This window comes from Nanorana parkeri, unplaced genomic scaffold (assembly GCF_000935625.1).
Source record: "Nanorana parkeri isolate BGI_ZX_2015 unplaced genomic scaffold, ASM93562v1 scaffold2154, whole genome shotgun sequence".
Classification (NCBI taxonomy): domain Eukaryota; kingdom Metazoa; phylum Chordata; class Amphibia; order Anura; family Dicroglossidae; genus Nanorana; species Nanorana parkeri.
The window spans coordinates 133,791-158,659 of NW_017308422.1; the positions used below are offsets into that span (position 1 = coordinate 133,791).

The 24,869-nt window shown below is 41.6% G+C and overlaps 1 protein-coding gene across 1 annotated transcript in view; it reads left to right on the forward strand.

Annotated features, from left to right (window-relative positions):
* The window catches only part of NMUR2 (neuromedin U receptor 2), a 32,863-nt gene extending 28,074 nt beyond the window's left edge, over positions 1-4,789 (forward strand). Inside the window, exon 4 of the mRNA XM_018572873.1 lies at positions 4,282-4,789. Coding sequence (XP_018428375.1) covers positions 4,282-4,541 — 260 coding nt within the window. The 3' untranslated portion in view covers positions 4,542-4,789. The remainder of the gene's footprint in view (positions 1-4,281) is intronic.
* The last annotated feature ends 20,080 nt before the right edge of the window (positions 4,790-24,869 follow it).

A 24,869-nucleotide genomic window follows, 5' to 3' on the forward strand; every position in this document is an offset into this window, starting at 1 on the left:
CCCCCCCCCCGCCTTCAACACTATCTATAAAATGACTGTGTGTTAACTATTAGAAATACTATTCTACTACTTTATATGATTTTCTGTTATTTGCTTCCTGACTTCTGTTCTATGCTATCATTAACTTTTATAATCAGAAGCAGTGTAATGGCATTCTATCCACTTTCACACATATACTGTCTGCTGTTTTTGGCAGCATATTGAATGGTTCAGATGCAAGAAATCCTCTGGTGCTTTCGTATGGAGCCGGTCTTGATTAAATGTCTCAGATCTGATGAATTGCCCAGCATTCCTTGTAATAGGAAACAGTTTGACACCTGCTGAATTTTGGCTGCCAACTGCTTAAAAAGAGGGATTTAGAAACGGATAGCTACTGGACCGTAGCAGAATGTTATTTATGCCCCATAGTAGTGGAACTTTTTGACAAAACAAACTGTATTCTGACTCCGATTGCTGTATTAGCGATTTATCACTTGCTGAGACCTCTATGCCTGGCCTGTATAAACAGATATAATCCCTGCGGACAATCCTTATCAGATAGCTGAATTTACCAAATACCTTTTCATCCACAAAGTGCTTTTATTCCATGCATCAGGTTACAGCAGGCAACAGGATACAGCAGATGAATGAATAGATGGTATTTAAGGCGGTAAAGGCTGATAATGTTTCCAGCTAGCATGTACATGTGGTCCTGTTACAAGTAGCCATGACACACTACTTGTACTGAACAAGAAGGGGAAAATACATCATAGATACATCATAGATGGGAGGTTCCACAGAAAAACAAAGTGCAATAACCAAAATGACCACAATATGTCAGTATATGAATTAGCCATACAATACCAATGAGCAAATGGCTTCAGGAAAATAAACTATCAGGGTTATTCACAAAGCTGCTGAAGGCTGCCAAGTGAATAACCGAACCAAAGTGAACAGAGCTGAACGAGATTCGGCTATTCACTCCAGCTCAGTCATCGGCTGAAATCAGCCGTACATCAGCTCTGTACGGCTGCCTTTGGTCTGCATGTTCGACTGAGCCGTAGTGCAGAGAGACTTCGACTCAGCCAATCCAACAGCTGGATCAGCTGAATTGAAGCTTCGGCAGCTCACTCGCTGTCGTTCGCCCCTATTCTCATAGGGGCCGAACGGCATTGAGTGAATAGCCGAATGCCGCCGAGCAGCATTCGGCTCAGCTATTCTGCTCGGTACCTCCATGGTACTGAGCAGAATAGCAAATAAGTGAAAAGAGTGAAAAAAAATAAAAAGTTGAAAAAATATTTTTAAAATGTAAACAAATAGTAAAATTTAAAAAGAAAGATATTTTAAAAAAGAAAAAGAAAAACAATTGGGTGGAGCTAGCAGTGACAGCTAGCTCTGCCCAACTGTTTCCTATTGGCTGACAGCTGCTAGATTCTTCTAGCAGGTCCCGGCCAATGAATAACAACTGGGTGGAGCCGGCTCCGCCCAGTTATTGTTTAATGACAGATTACCATCCCCAGGTCATTTGGGGACACTGATCTGTCTATACAACTGGGCAGAGCGAGCTGTGAGGTCACGGTTGACTCCGCCCAGCTGTCATTTGCAATGTTGTTCTCCCTGCTTCGGCTGTCACTTCGGATAGCATATGCCTTTGGCTCGGCTGAGCTGCTAGTCCGCCTTCGGTTGCTGTACGGGCTATTGTGAATAGCCCGTACAGCAGCCCTTCGGTTCGGCCGAAGGATCAGCCGAAGCTACGGCTGTAAACTTCGGGTCAATAGTGAATAACCCCCTATGTGATTCTCATTTCACATTTGTATGAATATTAACCATGACTATGAACTGCCATATTTTATACAACTATTGCGTTACAAACTGGTTAAAGGAGTTCTAAAGTCCCAGTATATACAGTACTCTCCTGTTGTAACATCAGCATTTATTAGGAATACATATTATAATTGTTTTTGATAATGCAATCAAAAGCTTACTTGAAAATAAAAATCCCATTTATGTAGAGAATGCTGCCTTCTGTTTGCCCTTCCCTTTCATTACCCTCCTGGATTCCCAGTGTGCTTTGCATTTCTTTCCCTGCTCCATGGTGTGATGCAATCCTGGTTTCCCAAGACTACATATCCCATCATGCATTTCTCAGACCTTGGGTTGTAGTCCAGACAGCAGGCTTAGTTAGAGTGGTGACAGAAGCAGTGGCGTAACAACCGATGGGGGCAGCAGGGGCGCGGGCCCCGGGCGAAAAGTGAAGGGGGGGCGCCGGCCGAAAATGGCACTTTCGGCTAAATGACTATTATAAATAGGGAAGCAGGTTATTTACCACGACAGTAGAAGTGATTTTATTCTGAAGATATGGGTAAACAATGCGATTTAACAGCCTTTTAACGTGGGATGATTGTTGGAGCTCGGAGCCATGCAGCGAGTATCAGCAAAACAGCAGAATTAGTTAAATTTTCAAGAGCAGCTATTGTTTAAAGACTGTAGTGTTTAAAGACTGGACTATCAGCCGAAAATCTGGGTCTGAACGTGCGAATTGTGGCCGTCAGCGACTAGTCAATGTTAGGGCAGAACGGAGAGTGGCAAGACTGGTACAAGACAACAGAAGGGCAACAGTGCATCAAATGACTGCAGATCTTAATCAGGGATCCTCTGAAATGATCTCTGAATGCCCTGTTCGCCGTACACTGCATCGTATGGGATATGGAAGTCGAAGGCCTGTTCAAACACCTTTGCTGTCTGCAGTTAACAAGATAAAACGTCTCCAATTCGCACAGGAACACAAGGGTTGGACAGTCGAGCATTGGAAGTCATGTGGTCCGATGAATCACATTTCCAGTTGCATCATGCAGATGGCAGAGTGAGAATTTGGCGGGAACAGCATGAATGCATGCACCCCACGTGCATGAGTACAACCCTTCAAGCTGGTGGGGGCAGTGTTATGGTTTGGGGCATGTTTTCCGGGCATGATTTGGACCCTTTAATTCGTGTGGAACAACGTCTGAATAGCACAACATACCAAAGTATCGTTGCTGATCAAGTTCATCCTATCGTGTTGATGGCATATCCCAATGGAGATGGCTTCTTCCAACAAGACAATGCGCCATGCCACGGTTGTGCAGGAGTGGTTTCAAAAACATGAGGGAGAATTTAACTTGCTTAGGTGGTCCCCACAATCACCAGATCTCAATCCAATTGAGCATTTGTGGGACGAAGTTGAAAGAGCCATCAGGCAGCTGGTTCCACAACCATTCAAATCTCACAGAACTGGACAGTGCTATTCATCAGGCATGGTGTCAGATTCCTCGCATCACCTTTCAACATCTCGTGGAGTCAATGCCAAGAAGAATCGCCGCAGTATTGAAGGCAAAAGGTGGCCCAACAAAATACTGATGGGGTGGTCATAATAATCTGGCCACTCAGTGTATATGCTTCATGCACTTGGTCCCATAGTAGATAAAATAACATTTAGTTAGACTTCTTCTTTAAAAGATCAGCTGATTTTGAAAAGGTTGGGGAGCTCCTGAGGAGAGAAGATAGCTCAAAAAATGAAGGTTAAAATTGAATTCCGTACACTGCTGTACCACTACAACTTTATCCACAGAGTCTGGGCCCTGATAATGTTCTGACTATGATCCTGTTATTGATTTATATTTTATGATCAGATCAGTGACACATATCATAACAGATGGCACTAACAGGTGATACAGTGAAAGAGGTCGCCAAAGGCCGCATTAAAAATTTGCTGTCGGTCCTGATAAGCTGTAGTTATGCTTTTGAGAGCAAACATTTTTATTTTAACTTAGTGCTGAAAGCCCTTCACCAAAATAAATTGCACTGGGCTCCTGGCACAGAAATTCGACATTCCTTCTGTCTAGCACTGAAGGGCATTTAGGCTGGTATTGACACAGCAGGGAGCTGGCAAGCTTACAAGTTGATATTATGATATCAGTAGGCATAGCATGCTGGCTGGTGATATTCACTCACTAAGCGTTTTTAATAAAAATGTTCATTAAAATGTTGGATATAAAAAACAGGTCATCATGGAGTTTGAGGGGTTTTTTTTAGTTTTATTGTTTCCTTATTTATTAAAGTTGATTATACTAAAAAGGATAACATATTGTGTTAACATACTGTATTATATACCAAGTTTGCCTGTGCGCTTTAACTACAACTCCTATCTCCTGTCATTTATACCTGCTTTATCTATGCCCACATAATGTTCTTTTAAATATGGAGAACCTTTTATTAATTTAGTAAATGTAGGGTTTTAAATCTTACATGTCTTTGTCTCTCCAGGTGTCTTCCTCTATCTCAGCTCTGCTGTCAATCCTTTGATCTACAACCTTCTCTCCAGACGCTTTCGTTCTGCATTTAGAAATTTCCTTCCACCTCTTTTTAAACATTGGACTCCCAAACTCCCAGTCCCGGTCTTGGTCCCCCAGAAAAATACCTTGATCCTGGCTGGCCGTAACCGCAAAGACTCCACAGAAGAAGGCAGTCCCTCTTTTCACCATCGCACCTCTGTCTGCAGTTCCCATTTATCTACAGTATTGTGATTTGGTACAGTTCACCAGATGCTTTGGATCTTTTGGAGACTACGATAACTAGACCTGTTGTCAGGGAAAGGGTTACTGTGTGGTGTGCAAGATATCCTCTCTCTAGGGATGACCTCATTCAGCTGGGTAGGATGAATCCCATGCCCAGAAAATAGCCACAGCAATCATCACAAGGGAAGTGACTTAATCAGAGATCAGTTTAATCAATACATTGCTTAAGTGGATTAAACCATGTTGCTCTTTGCATGCAAATCGTGTTAAGCAACTTGCGGTTTTCTGTACTTTCCTTGTAACTGTCTGATAGTACAACACAACAAAAGGCATAAGATGTATGCTGTTCAGTACCTGTATATGCCATGTATATTTTTTTAAGAGTGACATAGTACATCCTGCTTTTGGATAGGACATAATTAAACACAAGATACAACATGTAGGCAGAGAAAATAATTTTTCGTCTCCAAAACATCTTGTGCAGGGGTTCTTAACATTATGATTACAGTCACCCTATGGACTGCCCAATATGTCCCCATACCCCAGACTGTTATCATCATCAGTCCTTTTAGTTACCAGCGTGAATTAAAAAAGATGTTAATAGCTCACATTTTAGGGCCTCTTGTTGCTTGTTAATGTGTGTTGCATTAAACTTAAGCAAAACGGAGGTGCCACCAGGCGTAGAACAGTCCAAAGTGGTTTTATTGATGAAAATTCAATAGCATAAAAAACTAAAATGCTTCAGAGGCTCACACAATCTCCCTTCATCAGGGTTAGAATTATAAATAAAACATAGATATAAATAGAGTGCGTGTGTTGCATTAGGGAAGCTCATCCATTTTTCATTGGTTGTCAGCATACCTGAAAACAAACCTGACCCTGTTTTGGCAATGCACCACACCACAATACACATATGGTTCCCATTACACATATGGTTCCTCATGCTACAGTGACTGTGCATTGGGGTGTGTTTGACAAGGTGCATTGGGATGCGATTAAAAAAAGAATGGCACGTCAATGCACCACCCACTGTGCATTATCTTGCACAGATGTGAAGCCGCCCTAACTTTATATATACATAGTTAACAGAACAGGTGGAAGAAAATCATAAGGATTTATAATTTTCATATGAAAGCAGCAAACACAAATACACAAGATAGCTACACTAAGGAAATTTCCCATTTATTATTTTTAATTACTCTTCCTATCATTTGGTTCCCATATCCCCAAAGGGGTATTGATACCCCCTGTTAAGAACCCCTGTCCTAGAATATTGACAGGCTTTAAACTTTGTAAATACATCATGAATACAAGTTTTGTTCTTACAGTTTTATATTTTGATCTGTAAATAGCCAGAATATTATGGTAAGTACTGTACTGTATGTCCTCAAAATGTTTTATTTTTTGTGTTCATACAAAAGTGCAGTGGTACATAAATGTAAAAATAAGTCATTTATTCTCCTATAACAGTTTATTTTGTTACATGGTATATGCTAAGAATGAAAGCCTACATAAAAATAAAGGATCTATTGTAAATAAACAAGGGAAATATTAAAATATGCAGTTATTGGTACCAATATTTTATTGTTTCAGTCGTTTGTACAAAATGTACTGTACGTGTCACTGTTGCCAATAACCCATTAATTCAAACATAAAGGCTACTTGTTGTTACTTACTGCAGAGCTGTAATTAAAATCCAGACTAGTCACTTCCTGTTTGAATTAGCTGTTGTACCAATGATGACAATAACAGCACATTTTTCATGAAATAGATCATGAAATATAATTTAGTATGTGTGGCTCTAACTGTGGGCTCAAACAACTATTAACAGTTCCTATTGTATTCATAATTTTATGAACCTATAACAGTGACGCAAGTGATTAGCGGTGAGCAAAATTTTCCCTGCTGTCCTTTTTGGTCAGCTTTCTTGTTTGTTTTTGCTTAGTCTTCTCATTGTCCTGTCTACATTTTAAATAATTCCTAGAAAATGAAAAAATACAAAGAGTTGGTCCACCAAAATGTAATCATTTAGTTGTCAGCTTTTATGTCTTAAAGTCTCAATACAAATGAGTAAATTAAACGTGAGATTGTAGTATATCACCAGAGTGAGCTTGGAACAGTGGTTACTTTACAACACAGGGACCATGGGAAACAAAAGTAGTCACCCTCCAGAAGGAAGGACAGTGCCCACACAAATTCAGAGATGATTTGAGGATGTACAGCTGAGTGATACACAAATAAGATACATTTTTGTTAACAGTTAAGGTACTTGAATGCATTTTAGAGTTTTAACTTGTCATTTTAAATACTCCAAAATCAGAACTTTCTGTCATAAACTTTCTTCCCGTCAACCTGGGAGTGTCCAGGCTCCACTTTTTTTTCATTCTCCATTATTAAAGCCCAACTGCAGGCTCCCCTTTCAAAATTGATCCTATTCTCCCACTAGTGGCTCCCACTGACTGTATTGTTTTTCTGATATCAGCACCTTTTACTATATGAGTCCAGTGTAAATAAACTGTGTCCTCAGGTGGTGGGCCATGATCCACTGTATATACATTAGAGCACACAGTCTGAGTACATCTTGTTGTGAAGAAGAGGTACTGCAGGAGACAGCTCTGTATTGAAAGTGGGTTTTGCAGCCTGAGGTTTTTTTCATAGCACTTGGGGACATTGGCAATCAAATGGCCATGTACCTATTGCTGACATGATTATGGCAACATGAGGGGAGGCCGCAAGACCAGAAGATCATGAGGGCATGGATTAAGGTAATCAAAAGTGGGTCTTTATTTAAAAAAAGAAAAAACTATAGACTTCTTGGGCGTGGATGGAGGTGAGGTAACAGAATGACCAGAGTTCACCTTTAAATTGTGGGTACATTCAGGTGAGCAGAATCACTTTCTTATATTTTACAACGAGTCTGTCCCTTGCTCACAAGACCATAGGAAAGAACTTGCAACTGGTTCCTTCAAATAATTGTTTGTTTCAAATATTGTCCTACATTATGGGGGGAATTACATATTTTTTTGATTTTGTAAGGTGGCATGCCATTCACTCTTTACTATCAGGATGATTGATCAAGATGCAGCTGCACGACTCCTTTACTTTACTTATACACAGGTCAGAACTACCATTAGGCACAATAGGTGTGTGCCCATAGGTGCAAGAGGTGCAGAAACACTGTATTAGCATTTGCATGGCCACACAGTCTCTAAAGACCAGCCAGCAAGATCAAGTCTCCGAAAACGTATTAGATCTATGATGCTCGGATGCCACTTTGTCTTCCATAATATAAATATCATTCATTATCTGTGTCCACACTATGAGGCTTGGGCATGAACAGATTTCCAATGCCTAGAGAAAGAAAAATACTTAAATTGACCGGGAATTACTAGGCATATCAGGAAAGCTGGACTAAAATGTCAGAACATATTATCTGCATATTTGTTTTAGTTTCTTAAAGTATTGAAACCAAGAATGAGAGTTGGGCTAATAGAATTTGAAGAAATAGGTGTTATCAATGACAGCCTATGGTTTATTTAAACTTCAAATTGCATGACTAGTGACATCAATTCTGGCAGATAGCAAAGCTCACCATACATGTAACAATCTAAAGTAATTTCACAATCTCATTTAGGTTTACCAAAACTATGTAAAAGTACTGTCCAGTTAATCTGTATTTAATCAGGTAGGGTCTTGTACTACATGGTTGTTGGTAGATCTAAAGGAGACTGTACAGTTATATTTTAACAAGGGAGCTATAGATTATATTTAAGCACAGCAGGATCGCAGTTTCACTGTAACATATGTTCCTTCAATATACATAAAATCCTTACAGCAAACACTTAACAAATTATAAGAACTCTGGTTAAAAAAAAAGAAAATAAATGTTTATTAGCATTTACAATAGGAGGGGCAACATTAAAGCCCAACTTCTTCATCTACTATTACTATATGTACTATATCTACTATTATTCAGCCCATTCCTGTGAGAAACATCATCATGGATACAATCCATGGTGATACATTATCATGCTGGATTGGGCACACAGATTATGGCATTAGTGCCATGCTACTAGGAGTAAGGACTTCTGCTGAAGGAGAAAAGGAAGAATCTATGATCAGATTAGACAGAAGACAGCATGAGAAAATACATAAAGTGATATTTAATTTAAAAAAATAGCAGTGGGGGCTTCAGGGGGAAAGAGAGGCTTGGGAAATAAAAAAAAAGGTGAAGTTAGCCTTTACTTTTTTGCTCCTATTGGGATCCCAACCCCATTGTTTCCCCTTTATTTATAGGATAATCAATTATATAATTTTATAGGTGTATGGTAATATAAAGAAGAGGGGGGTAGTGAAGGTGTGCCATTGGTACATGGCCCATGGTACTGATACTGGCACATGTTCTAATGCTCTGTGCTGTGTTTTTACACATCAGGGTTTTTTTGCTGGGCAGTTGTTTTAAGAAGAGAAAGTTGCTGTCACTGTAGAAGAGAGGACACTACTCACCTATAATTTGACCATTTTTTTTTTGGTGACAGAGCTGCTTTAAAAACTCAAGACCAGATATAATATATGCATTATTAGTTGCAAGTTTACAATATATAGACACTTTAATTTTTCTTTGAAATCAATAATGATACTCATGGAATATTTGGAAACAACAGATGGTAACCAAAATTATCATCTTGTCTATTGAGGGAAACAAGAATACAGATACTGTCAGGCTATACTGCTGCCTACAGAACGGGTTCACTGACCGTTCGGGCACATGGGCACTGCCAGCTAGTTTTTTCCTGCTGGGGCTGGTCTCTCCAAAGCAGCTTTCCAGATTGGCCTATCGTAAGCCTAACTTTGGAATGTCATATCTGGACCCCACTAGACTGGACGCTTGGGCCTAGCCAGCCTGTGACCTTTAGGTGCATTGTGGCACTTTCCAGAGCTCCACGTACTGTTAGTCACAGAGCACATTCCATGACCAGTTCCATGGCATTGTCTCAGTGCTTGACACCTCAGAATTACAAGTGGTGGCCTTAATCTGTGAAACCAACAGAATGGATTAAATCCCTAAAAAAGATATCTCCACTGCTGAAGAGACCCCTGTTTATTTGAGCGTGGTAAGAATGGCTGCAGCCTGATGATTCAGTTGTGATGGCTTGTTTCAAACATCTAAGCTTATGTCCTGCATGGGTCTGATGTCCATAAAGATGTGCAGAGCAACATGGTTACATTGCTGGGATGTTGATTTCACATCCAGAGAACATCTTACTCTTGACCCTTACTTACTTACTTACTTGACCCTTAAGGGACATAGGTCCCACACTTGACACCTTTATTAGGGATGCCACAGAAGGCCAGAGTGTACTCCTGGCTCATTGTAGAAAGTCTAGGGAGAGGTCACCTTTGTCCCACCCATCTCCTTCATCTACTTCTGCGGTAGGTACTGTAGGTACTGTCATACTCTCAGTGTCTGCCAATTTACCCCCTTTAAGTCAGAGGTCAGCTAACCCCTCTGAAAAGTGAATGTGTGGGGGGGGGGGGGGGGGCAATTGTGCATCCTGACTGGTCCTTGGGTAGTTTGCTCCACTCCTACCTCTGAAAACTCCCTGTCTGTGGGACATGAAGAGCTCCTAATGGTACATAGTACCCTTCAGTAACCCACCTCTTCAGAGGGACTCCTTCACCTACAAAGTGGACCAGGTCCATCTCTGACCGCCCCGTACCTGAATAAGAACCTAGATCCTCAGTGTCACCTGGGCACACCTGACCATTTGTTCAATGTAGTTCACTTTCCTAGCACCCCAATTGTGGAATGCTCAGATGACCTCCTGTGATGAGAATAATGGATACACCTCACTTGAGTTGCTTTGTAGGCTATTGTGTTGGGCTGATACTAAAATTTCTCTGGTGTGTCTTGTTCAGCTAGATTGGTTATCTGGCTAGGCAACCCCTTTAGTCACAGAGTTTGCATCCACTTGAGTGTCTAAGGCCCTGGATCTTCCTATGTAGACTGGATGGTCTTAGTCACCTGGACCTGTTTTGTACTAGGTTCTCTCTTGGAATCTGTTCCCAGTGTTCACTGTTGGATCACTTCAGGTTGTTAGTCTTTTCTTCCCTACATAGGAATTTGTTGTTGTTCCACCTACTCGGTGGGTTCTGGGTTGATCTGCTTTTCACTGGTGTACGTTTGGTATTCTCTATCATGTAGAGTAATTCCCCTCTGTCAGTTACCTATTTGTATCCTGATCTTGAGCATCAAGTTAATACCCCATGCCCTCCCTCTGGTCGCCTTGGCAGGTCATCTCCCCTTTCTGTTCATGCTCTTAGTACTGTTTGCTACAAATAAGAGGCATGCTGGCAATTGGAGTTTTACTGGCTTACATGTTTTCTGCTTGCCAGTGTCCAATCCTCCTGTAGGCAACAGTATAACCTAACTGCCTCTAAATTTCTTTGTCCTTTAATATGATGCTTATTTGTTTAGATGAAGCACTGAGATATTGATGAATACTGAATTAAGTTTTACTTGGTTAGAAGAACATTACATGTATGAAAATGGCATTGTGAAGAAAAGTACAGTCAGTACTAAAATATTTCCAACACAATAAACTCCAAGAAAAGGATTTTGCGGTACGGACAAAAATACTATTTGTTAAACTAACTATTGGTCCTATGAGGTCCACAAGAGATAGGTGTATAATAAAGCTAGTCATATGTGTTATAATTTGCCTGATGTGGAAGGCAGATTATGTAATTAGCAAAAAACGCTAAAACAGCAGGAGACTCTGATTATTAAATAGGGAATAATGGGGCCCTCTAGAATATGACAGAGCTCATAGTGGTCATGCAGATTAGGTTTACTGGGTTAGGAAAAGCAATTGCAGCAAAATGAAGACATGTAAGTCTAAAGCAATTTATTTGTGAATGATTAATGGCTCTGCTACCTGGGCAACAAGCATATCACAGTAAATGCAGCTTGATGACTTGTGCTTGACAACATTGATGTGTTCTTAGCCAGGTCAATGGTGAAAATGTGTGGGGTATATTTATTAACAATTTGCAGAGTTATTTGTCCTGCAAAACTCTGTGAATGTTTGTTCTGTGGGAATAGAGGCAAAAATAAACATTCTTTTGTATAACTCAAATGTAATATTAAGCAAAGACTTCATTGTGGCCACTTGATGGATCTATGGAACATAGGAAAGATGTATTTATTTCAGATGCTAATATACGTTATTTTCCTAACATTAAATTTGAAAATATTCTAAGAATGTTCATTTTTGCCTCAATTATCACACAGAACAAATATTCACAGAGTTTGCAGGAGGACACACTTTGTTAATTGTTTATAAATACGCCTCTATGTGTAGTTGTCTGTTGTAAGGGGTGTATTTATTATTATTATTATTATTATTATTATTATAATACAGGATTTATATAGTGCCAACAGTTTGCGCAGAGCTTTATAAAAATGAGGGAGACAATACAATTAACAATACAATTTCAGTATAGGAGGTAGGAGGGCCCTACGCATGAGAACAATCTAGTAGGAGGGGCAAGTGATACAAAGGTAACAGCTGTTTGGGATGATTTAGTTGAAGAACTGAAAGTACTGTTATATTGAGGTGGAATAGGGGTGGTCACAGCAGTCCTAGCTGCAGATGATTCAAAATCCAAAATGTCTCATCGCACTCCTGACCGGAAAACAAATTCTCCAAGCACAGGGCAAGTGCGGCAGTGACAGCAGACGCCTCCACAGAAAACAGTAAACCAATAAAAAGTCACTCACACTCCAATGTAGCTTCCAGTCAATCTATTTATTGACTAAATGGTGCAGCATTTCCATGCAACGTTTCGGAACCAAAGAGGTCCCTTCATCAGGCAAATAGAAGGGACTGCCTGATGAAGGGACATCTTTGGTTTCTGGAAGCTACATTGGAGTGCGAGTGACTTTTTATTGGTTTATTGCTAGCTGCAGATGAGGCTCTGCTCCAGGGAGGCACTCGGTTGATTGCTGGATTATTTTCTGTATGTACTGTCCCACATTGCAAAGCGTGATTTATATTTACATGTAAGTTGCGCATGAATGTTCCACATCCTGTGAGGCATATATAAGAAATAGACTAAGTGTATTCTTAAATGCAAAGAAAATGCATTTTGAGTATGTTAGTTATTCTTGCAGTATTTTCTTGATGTGGCATTTTGAAAGCTTCTTCTTTCTTTTGCCTTAATTTTTATTAGGGCCTGCTTTACACCTTTGTGTTGCAGTAATATGCATTACCGCATCATTCAAGTGTTAGTGTGTATCAGTTTCATTGTAAATGCCATCCCAATGTACTGAAGCAATGCACTTACCATGAGTTGTGGTGAGCTACATTGCAAAATATGGTTAGGTGTGGTTTGAGGTGTGCTCAATGCATTGGCAGCCCATTTAAAGTGAAAAATGCCTAAATGGAATGCATTTCAATGCAGCATGTAACAGTTATTAATGTGCATGTGATGATACACCACAAAGGTATGAAGCCATCCTAAATGTAAAGTTTTGTCAGTTAAGGCATAGCGAATTAGTTACTACAAACAGAAAATGCATTTGTTTCAGTGAGGTCAGCTGACTTATAGACTTGCATTGTGAGAAGATGCAGTAAAGCACCATCACTATGTAGCACTAAAAAGCAGGAAGCAGAGCTTACATATGTAATGGACAAATATAGCTGTTCCCATGTACATGTATAGTTTCAAACATTTCAAATAAAGAACAAAAAAGATTAATACATATTGATACAGTTAATTACATTAACCTGCTTGGTTTCATGCACTAATCTGCATCCTTCTCCACCTGGGAATGAGACCATAAATGTCTTCAGGTAAAAGGAGTTCTTAAACAGTACTAGACCTTTAATACCTGAAGAGCGTCTGGAGGAGTAAAGAGTGGGAAAAAACCGAGGATAGATTTAGAAGGATGGCAATGGAATAGTGGTCTTTATATTTTGTAGTCAGAGTGTCATTTGAAACTTCGGTAGATCCAGCTTTTGTAAAGTGACTGGAGTGAAGGGTAAGTGGAAATATACTATGTCCATTCAATGTGATTGTGTCATTTGAGTAACTTTGACCAGAAGGGGAAGATTGAGGAAAGCAATAGCTGGAGATGATAGAGGGTCTCAAACATGCTTCTTTAGAATTGGTCTTTTGCATCTTTTCTCACCGGGTATACTCACTCCTTTGTTTACATGCAGGTAAGAGTGGGTGGGGCCTGATGGGGAGCTAGGACAGGATAGCTCACCATCAGGTCCTCCTCCCTAGTGACTGACAGTAGGCTGTGGGCATATTCCAAAGCCAATGGACTGCCTAATATTGGCTATGGAAGCACGCCTCACTGCTCACAGCCAAACATTTTTGCTTTGGTACATGTAATTAAGGGGGCTGCCCAGTCCCCCATTCACTTTGTCTGTAAACCCCTTGCCTATTAGCCTAGAAAAAAGGAGAGAATTTGATTTCCAAGATTTGACCTCCTATTGATTTCAGTGGGTTTTGTATTAAAGCTGAGTTCAACCCAGAAGAAGTCACATGATGAAACGCATCGGTGGGCAGTTACACAGTGACATCACTTACGAGACTTTTGTTAGTACAGAGTTTATGCCGGGAGAACTGAGGAAAGGATTTGTCGTATTTATTAGTGGATATTAATCCCCTATTTCTGCCGGAGACCAATGTGGGAAGGAGGAAAGATTGTTATATGAGCGATCGTACCGTGGATGTTTGTGAGTGTTTTTAATCTGTTTTATTAAATCGCATGTTTTTACTGGATTACGCTATGGATGTTGTTTCAATGATTTATGAGCATACTGGTGAATACAAGAGGAGAAGAGTATTGTGGATCTAAGAGGAGTGAAATCATGGTGGAAAAAACTCATCATTGATTCAAACATTGTATGACCATTATTTCCTTAATGGTCCACCAAGTCTGGTGAGTGCGGTCTATATTGCTTTGAGTCGCACGTAGATTAGGAAAGGTGCCATCTGAGAGCAGTTTTTGCACACCTCATACATGCACTTTACTTTTGCCACTTTATGAATCACGGGATGCACTGATAAACTTTTGTTCTATAATTTAATTGTAGAGCCAAAGCAAATCTCACCGATCCAATTCCTTAACCGCCATCAGGATTCCCCAGGTGCTGGTCTAATAGGTGCGTCTCCACCTTGGAATGTAGTAGTATACAAACAGACCGCACTATCCAGAGAATTCCAATACTTCAGACTTTATTGAAATTCACAGCAAATCCAGTATAACAGTGAATAAAAGTGTATAAAGCAACAAATACCAGCACTGCACACCCCCAACCAGCTACAACCTCTCATATGTTTCACTCATAGGCTTATCCATAGAGGTCAACATGTGAAAACATGTGACAGGTTGTAGCCGGGCCCCGCTTGCCACTGCCTAGCGGCCGGCGCCCCCCTCTAGCTCTGCGCCCGGGGCACCGGCTGCCCCCCCTGGTTGCTACACCACTGCTGTACAGTACAGTACTGCTATATCTCCCGCAGTGCTAGAATGTAAAATACCGATGTTACCCCTATATGGGAAAAATCAGTGAATGACTGAGGCTGCGAACTCTGAACCGTGACTTTACGGGGGTCCACTTTAGTTAATTTCCAGTGGATAGCAAGTCTATCTAATTATAAAAGATACTATGGGACCTGAGGCATACAAAATAAGGTATAAAGTATAGAAACAGGAGACAAACATGCACAACAATAAAGACCGTGTTAAGACATTGCCAATGTGACAGCATATACGCGGACAACGGCCTGACATGTTTGGGAGAATAAGGCAAAACTGTTGACATTAACGACCCATAGTTATGTTAGTTTTTTCTTTACACGTGGAATACATTTTCAAATGTTTGCGATTTTACATGAAAACAAATGTAAAAATACATTCCCTTGTACAGATGAAACTAATGAACGTTCCTTTTGGCACATATCTGCACAGAACAAACATTCACAAATATTTGCAAGACGAATAATTTATAAAGAGACCCTGTGAGGATTAGCTCCAAACGGTAGTGTGTTAAGGACACTTCCACTCACTTAAGTTTTCTTTTTAGGGCTTCTTTGCCCACTTTTATTCAAAAGTCAACAAATATCCACACAGGTTTTCCCAACAAATAGTACACACAGTACTGGCAACAAAAACACTGATTAGGCTTCTTGGCTTGTACCTTCAGCATCTGGTCGTTTGGACCCTCTGGTCCTTTAGCTTTGTCTGTTTCTCTCACAGTCACACAGGCTGGTCCTCACCACACTGGTGTATTGCCACACAGTCTGTATCACACCAGCTTGCCACACAGGCTGGTTCAAGGGTGGAGCCCTTCAGACCCTTGCACAGAGACCTCCTCTGTCTCCCAGGTGGAACCCTGTAAACTAACCAGCATTCTCTTCATAATCGCGGTGCACAGGTGCACAACCATTTGGTGCTGGCCACTACTAAAGTCCGGACCCAGGAATGTTGATTCAATCCCTCCCAATGCTCTTTGAAATCTCCCAGTTCTAGGAACCCAAGCCAAATCCGGAAAACCTGTGAAGAACTGCAAAGCCAGCTCTTTCCCAGTAAAAGTTTGCGTTTTCTGGAACTGCTGAAGTGCAGTGGATGAAAATATGCACTAACAGTCCAAAAAAATTAAAAGAAGCATCCTACAGGCTTAATTCACAAAGCTAACATAACAAGATAAGGATACTTATTAAAAAAAAAAATGACAGTTATTTTCAGTCAGTGAGTTCAAGGGTGATAGAGGAAGGTCAGATGATCAGTTTGTTGCTTTGGCTATCCAGTCACAGGTTTTTGGAGGGAGGAGACCTGTAATTGTTACTTAACTGCAGCGTATAAAAATCAGGTCTCCTGTCAGTGGCGTCACAATGTGGGTGCGGGTGACCCAGGTGACCCAGGTGACACCATTTGAGGGGTGACACCAAAATGACTGGCAGTCATTTTGGTGTCACCCCCTCTAAAAAGTCAGGCACTCGGTCATGGACCGAGAGCCCGACAGTGTCAGGAGACAGGAGGGGACACGGTGGCATACCTTTTCCCGCTGCGTGAACGTCCCCTCCTCTCTCTGCCAGCATCCAACAATAAGATGGCCGCCGGCAGGCGTCAAATAGACGGTCGCGCATTCACGATTACGCCATTGTTCACGTGCATGTTGATGTCACACACATGCACGATGACGTCACGTTGTGGTGTCACCCAGTCTCCGCTCCATGTGACACCCAGCCCCGGGACGCACCCTGGTCTCCTGTTCTTCCAGACAGGGCTGCGCTGTGTGACAGAGCTGAGTCCATATGTATTCCAGAATCCTGCTGCACTACTTACCGGGTATCTCTGTCAGCGTGGGTGCTCGAAGTGACCGCAGATGGCGCCACCAATACTGTTTATTGCCGCTTGATGTCAAAACAAATAGCAACGTTTCGGGGCCACACAGGGTCCCCTTCATTTCAAGCCTGATGAAGGGGACCCTGTGTGGCCCCAAAACGTTGCTATATACAGGCGTGTTCTTCACTTCAATATGGTGTGCTGGTGACATCTTTAACAAGAGCTGAATCCATCTCACGACTCGATGGACAGAAATATAAATCATCTGGCTGATTAAGCAGCACGGATATATGTATTTTATCTGTGCATTTAGCATGATTGGATGTTACTTTTGAAATTATATGAACAAGTTAATTTTTACATGAGATGTTAGCGATGGGATTTAGTTCTACATTGACAACACACAGCGTGGTTCTGTACATTTCCTGTAACAGAACACTGATGAGTCATCCTTTGCAGAGAATTCAAGGTCTAGTAGAGAAATAGTTAAAGACGCAGCCGCTATTGTCCCCAGATAGTGCTGTTGTATTATCTACACTAGAGCACAAGGTGGTTCCTTTGCTCTAATGGACATTGAATTGGCTGCCATTCCATTCCTCCCACTGATGTTCCCTGTCAGTGTTCATTTTCTCTTCAGCGTTACTGTCAATAAGAACAGAGACAGGAGCAATAATGGAGGCTATTCATTTGTAGGATGTAAAACACCGCAGCTTCCCCACACAAACTTTCCCTTCAATCATTTGGGAACAAAATTTGATCATAGCGTGTACTTATCCAGCAGGTGTCAGAGATGCTATAGAAGCAAACATCTAAGCTAAAAGCTGGCAAATGAGTACAAATGAATGTGATAATTTATCATATTTTGTGAAATCCTCAGTAATCATAGAAATGTGAATTTACTCATCCAGGTACAGTTTGATTGAAGTACTGTATATCTAAAGCCCAAACTTTTTATATACCGTATTGTATTTTATCATTTTGGATAGAGCGGCGAATAGGTAAACCTCTGACCAGACATCTTTGATCCATTGAGAATTACCTTCACTTCCTGTCTTTCAGGCAAAGCAGGAAGAAAGAGGAAATCTGTCCAAAATAAGGGGGATCAATCTCATTGTCAGCCAAGTATCTACATTGGAAGCTATTCCATTTATTTCTGTTTCGGTGGCAACTAAAAATTTGGATTTTTGCTCACTTTAAGTCCTGGTTTTAGATATACTTTGAAACAATGTAAAATCTGCGCTTCTGGACGGGGTGCGATGTGAGAGCTGCTGCGCTATGTTTTGTGATAGTGGCTCCTTGTATGAAGGACTCCAATTAGGGATTTTTACACGATCTATATAAGCTGCTAGACTGAGGACGTCGATTGTGACAAAACGCGTCGGAGCGGGCCTATCCATACTGATACCACACCATACCAGGAATAGCAGAGGATTTAGTCGCTACACTAAACCAGCCGGTTATTTGCTTTTAAACTGTGAGTTGTCTATATTTTTATAAATAAATGATTATGCTTACCGCACCATGAGGAGATTTCCTTTTTTAATTATATAAAAACACAACGGACAGAACACTGCTGAAAGAGACGTCTCGGATGTGGACCCTCTGATGTATTATCTCCGCATTATTATCTCAGCTGTGGGGTGAGTGCGCACCCCTAAGGGGACAGTTTGGAGACATTGATACACGCTGGTGTGGGGATAAGCTATCTAGTAATCTACCATCTTGAAACAAGTGTTGAAGATTTCACTGGACTCACTTTTTTAATTTATCACCGATCACATTCTTTGTTTTTTTGTATAAAGAATGAATCACCAGTTGGGATTGTTTTAAGTTGTATTGTCCACGGGCAACATAACCGTACACAAAAGTTTAGATATTATTTGATGCACAGTCTTTCTTTTCACCAGGAGGATATAAGAATATAACAATTGTTTATGTTGTGGCATTTCACAAATATTTTTTCACCGCCATTGGAACACAATAGATTATTTTGTCACTATATATATCAAATCTGCATATTCACTCTACAGAATTCCCTACCCTTTAGGATCGATTAACTTTGTTCATAACTTATTTATATACATTTTTGATATACCCGAAGAGGGGATTACACTTTATTCACTTTAATAGCGCTGCACACTCAAAATCTTTTTTAGATATACTTTATAAGGTATCTATGGTCAAAAGATAGAAATATATCTCTATATCTATATTGCAGTTCTATCCCACTCCTAATAACCATATCAATCTTGAAGTTTGTAAATTCACTATTGAAGATGCCCATAGGATGTACTTCCTCAATGCACTGACACAATTTCATTTAGCCCTATGAATATGCACTTCCTTGTGTCCCACCCAGGGCCATCCCTATAATGAGGCAGCCTGAGGCAGTTGCCTCATGTGGCATCTCATTGCGGGGTGGAAGGTGAAGGGGAGAATGGCAGGGGGTGCCACAGCGTCACAGGTTGATAAGAGCTCTTAGCAACCTGTGACGCTCTGTCTGGCTTCCTGCCCAGCTCATTGACATCGTTGGTTGCCAGGAGCTGAGTGGGACTGGTGCCCCGCCCAGCTCCAGGCAACCAGCGCCGACAGCACCTCCCCCCCAATTCTGCCCCTGGAACGACTATTACCTGATACCACCATCCTTGGGTGAGTTGAGTGGGACTGGCGTCCCGCCCAGCTCCTGGCAACTAGTGATGCAGTGAGCTAGGCGGGGCCCCAGACAGAGCTGCTGACCGCACCCCCCCCAATCCCTCCCCTGGAATGACTATTACCTGATACCACCATCACCGCGAATGTTTGGCTTTCTGCCCAGCTCACTGACATCATGAGTGGGACTGGTTTCCCCCGCCCAGCTCCAGGCAACCAGTGCCACCAGCACACCACCCCCCCCCAATTCCGCCCCTGGAACAACTATTACCTGATACCACCATCCCCGCGAATGACCATTAGCTGATTGATAGCACCATCCACCCTTCCGGCAACCTCAGGCGACAATTAGTGTAGGGGCAGCTCTGGTCCTAGCTCTTACAGAGCCTGCCTTGTGAACTACAACTCAACGTCTGAACAATGTAAGATCATCATTGCTTGCTGAAAGCAATGCATGATGGGATATTTATTGAGAAATTGAGATTGCATCACATCAAGCAGCAGGGAAAGAGATGAAAAGCACACTGGGAATCCAGGAAGTTGGTGAAAGTGATGGGCAGACAGAAGGCAGCACTCACTACATAAAAGGTTTTTTGTTCAAGTAAGCTTTGATTGTATTATCAAACACAACTCTAGTATGTATTCCTATTACAATGTGGATGTTATAACAGGAGAGCCTTTGGTATGACTTTAAAACTCCTTGAAAGTGTATCTAAACCCAAAACCCAAAATGTAATATATTTCAGATTAGCGGTCCTTAGATATGGCGTCTGCATTCATAATGCTAAATTTCGGCTATTGCAAATGTTCATGTACAATAAAATCTTCTGCATTGTACAAACTGTTTTGTTATTGCTTCTCATATTGGCACCTGGTAAAGCTTATCATAGCACCGCTTGCAATGAGCAGGACGCTCATTTCCCTTTGTGGCTGATGCACCGCTACAGATATGATTATAATCCACCTGCTTCTGTTGTGCTTTGTGATTACGCCGGATAAGAATGGTAAAACATCTTCCAGATTCTGCATCTCTTTGCACTGTGTTGCACTGCCTCACCTCCTGCTTTCCATTTAGACTGCTAGTAATCTTCATCACATTAGAGATTCCCATCCTAATCTATCCTTTCTAGAACTTCACCCTTCTGTCCATCATTGTATAGAGCCAGCACTGTCACTGCAAATTTAGTTTTAGCTTTGAACCAGCGTGTGGAAATCCAACTCTAAAGACCAATTTCAGGGAGCTGCACTTGCTAAGTTCAAATATTATTTCATGATACTTGAACACAGTTGTATACTGTCTATGATGGTTTTTATTGATGCCAATAGTTATTTTTTCTGAGCAAGCTTCTACCCTCTGTTTCTCTTCCTCCAATTAGTATTGTAAAATTAACTGTTTAATCAAATAAAAAAAAGTATAGAAAAAGTGTCTGTGCATGGATCCAGTTAAAATCTTGTTTATTTATTCAATCTATAAAACCAGACATAGCAGTCCCACTAATGCGTTTCAAGAGCTATAATTGAGGCTTCTTTTGGCTGAAACGCATTAGCAGGACTGCTTTGTCTGGGATTATGCCTTGAAAAAATAGAGAATAATTTAACTGGATCCAGAACCACTTTTTCCTACTGTTAATGAAGAAGGGCTGGTAGAAGCAGGTTGTGCAATCGTGTTCCGTGAAACTGCATTGGAGAAGGGAGGTAGAGTGCTTTCTGCTTGTCTTGTGAGTTTAAATATAAAAGTATCTCAGACAGTATTGAACTGTGTTGTTGCAATTGCACTAATACAGCTATGATCGCCTTAAGCATGACTTTTATACATACATTTACTCAAATTAACCGCTTCTTGGATGCAACAGGGCGTCTAAAGATGGCCTGTTAGCCCTGCCCACTCCGGAAACTGTCAACATTTTTAAACAGGCAATAATGCCTGTTTACATACAAGCGATCCGGCGGCTATAGAGCCACTGGATCGCTTGTATATGGTGCCGGTCGGTGCGCCCCCTCCGCAACCCCCCCTCCCCCCAGCCGTTCCAGGGCTTTACTGTGCCTGGTGCGGGCCTGGGACCAGCACGACAGCTCTGTGACAGGGGATCAGAGTGAGTTCAGCACCCGTCTCTCTCTTCGATCTCCTCTCCGGTGTCAGAATGCAGGAAGTGATGTATATTACATCACTTGCGCATTCTGCTATCACTCTCCGGCTTCAGAAGCTTCTTTGGGGGTCCCTAGCTGACATCAGGGGTCTCAAAGACCCCTGATGTCTCCATAAAGAGGACATGTCACATCCTGTTTGCTATCACATAGAGGGCTTCTTAGCGTCGGGTGCACTTACGTACGAAAAAGACGATTGAGCCTATACCACCACACATGTTACATTTCACCGCGGACAGTCCCCACCCCTATATACACGCATGCAAAAATGCGTCGGGGGCGCACACCTGCGATAACGACGATTGCGCACATTACGCCGCACATGTTACATATCGCAGTGAACGTGGCAGTGAGAGCAATTATTGTAGGGCCATTTTTCACTGATAACACTAAACTGATGAGCGGTGAAAGCTTTTAAATCATCGACTATGGTCTAATTGTTTTTTTTTTCTATATTTTTGGTAATTTTTCCTTAATATAGTAAAAAATAAAAAATCCAGTTGTGATTCAACACCACCACACAAAAGCGCTATCTGTCCCCAAACAATGGTATAAAATGTATTTCAGTACAGTGTTGCATGACTGAGTAAATGTCAGTCAAAATACTGCGGCGCTGAATACTGAAAAATGGCCAGGCAAGGAAGGGGGTGTAAATACCTGGTCTTTAAAGGAGAACTATGGGGTTAGGGCTTTTCCCCATAGTTCTCCTAAGGGTAACGGGAGGACACAAACTAGCGTCCTCCCGTCACCCTAAGCTCAGTATACCGCGAGTTACAGCTCGCGGTATACTCGGTATACTGAGACGCCGCAGCTGAAACGGATCCCGACAATTATGTCTGGATCCGCCCAGCTGCGTGAGTGACAGTTGGCTCTGCCTATCTACAGGCAGAGCCAGCTGTACCCGCCCCCGTCCCCGTCCGTTCCGCCAGTCAGCGCTGGAGGATCAGAGGGGGGAGGGGGGAATCCAGCCCCTCCCCTGTCACGGCTCTCTGCCGTGACAGGATCGAGAAGTGAGCGAACGCCGGTATGTATTCGCTCACTTCCCAATCTGCTGAGCCGACCTGTGACAGTTTTATTGTCACAGGTCGGATAGAACTATGAGGATGAGTGAAAAGCACTCACCTCATAGTTCTCCTTTAAGTGGTTAAACCATTCAAAAGTATGAATTCTATAAAACCAGTTATTTCTTTTAAGACAATGTCTTTCTTGGGGAATTCTATTCATTGTTGTATATGTGAATTGTCCATTATAGGAAATACAAACTTTGCAGTGGCATATTTCCTCAGCTAAGACCCTGGTCAGTAAATACCAGATAGTTTATTGCAACTTCTGCCAGCTGAAATGGAACATGCCGTGACATTTACCCTCATCTTAACCTTCTGTTCCCCATGTACAATTGCCAATAAGCTGGGTAAATAGAATTCTCTGCTGCAGATTAATTAGGATACAACTGTTTGAAACTAAACACACTACATGCAACAGTCTAGTACTCTATGTCAAGGTATACAACTAACCTAAATGTTTGCCGATAGGCATTCAGGCATCTTTTCTGCTGTTTCCCTTCTCTGGAACTCTCTTCCTGGGTAGTTGGTAGTAGTCACCCTTAACCTGAAGGCTCTGCACTGTTGAAGACGTTTCACTGCTTATCCCAACAGCTTCTTCAGTTCCAATTAGTTTCAGAACCATACTTCAGCATTTGTGGGCATACAGGTAACTCTGTCTTCTTAATCCATTTTTAGGGAATGTGTGAATGCAGATGTTGGTTGCTCAATAACATGATGGGAGGTGTGAAACATTGTAAAACCGTCCTGTTCTATGCACATAAATAAATGGCTTAAGGTGTGAATTGTTGTCAAAGTGCCAGATAAGGGATGTTATAATAGCAATTTATGAGGGTGACAGATAGTGTTGAAGGCACCCACCCTGTTTAGGTGGGGACCTAAACAGACTTGGAGGCTATATATGTTGCTGACACTAATTGTAACTGAAGAAGCTGCTTGAAAAAACAGTGAAACTTCTTCATCTTTACAGAACAAGTTCAGCAGAATGTGACTTACTACTACTAACTATATACCATGGCCTGGATAAACAAGAACCTTCACATACAATACATCTCATCTGAGAGCCATTTGATATTCCAAGCATCCATGTTTCCAAGATGCTTCTAGAAAAACTAGAACACTTGTGATGAGGAAGCATGGAGCCGGCATCCCGGCCAATCAGGAAGCCTGGTAGCGTATAATGACTCGCTGCCCGGCTTCTTAATTGGTCGGGAAGCTCATGACGAGGGAGCATGGAGCCGGCTTCCCGGCCAATCAGGAAGCCGGCTCCATGCTGTCTTGTCACCTAGTGACGAGAAGCATGGGTATGGCTTCCCTGATAAACGGGAAGCCGGGTGGTGAGCCTTTACACGCCGCCCGGCTTCCCGGCTAATCAGGAAGCCAGGTGGCGAATCATTACACGCCACCTGGCTGCCTTAATGGGACTTCTGGTATCGGTATTCGGTATCGACGAGTACCGGGAAAAAAAATATCGGTACTCCTACTCGATACCGAAATACCGGTATCGGTGCATCCCTCGTCAAAAGTCTACAGATTAGTAGGTAGAAATTCACTAGCTGCATGCTTGTTCAAACTCACTAAGTTAAAGGGACCCTGTCACCAACACCAGCAACCAACAAAACATTACAGGTTAAAGCACAGAAAAAAAAAAAAGTATTTTAAATGCTTATGTAGGGATGTATTCCCTGTGCTGTGCTTTTCAGTTTTGATGTAGCATTTTGTTCTCATCAGTAGGGTGTGCTCAGTGGCTGTTTCATACACATGTAAGCCGGCAAAATATTTGGTTTGTTTCATTTCGTTTTGGATTTTTCGTTATTTAGTTTTTTGGGTCCTAAAGTCAATTCGTTCATAGGATTCATAGAAATCCAAAATTTTCATTAATTTTGGATCAGTTAAATGAGATTTATGAACAAATTTGCAGCAAAGAGACAAAAAAAGTGAATTTTTTCTTTTTAACTTTTGACAGTCCACAGAAACAATTATTTAAAAAAAAAACAGTGTGCAGCTCCTCCCCACCCACACAATTTATACCAGACCCTTTAGGTCTAGTAGGAATTTTAGGGGGGGGGCCCCAACGCCCAAAAAAACAAATTGTGGGGTCTCCCCTATAATCCCCTA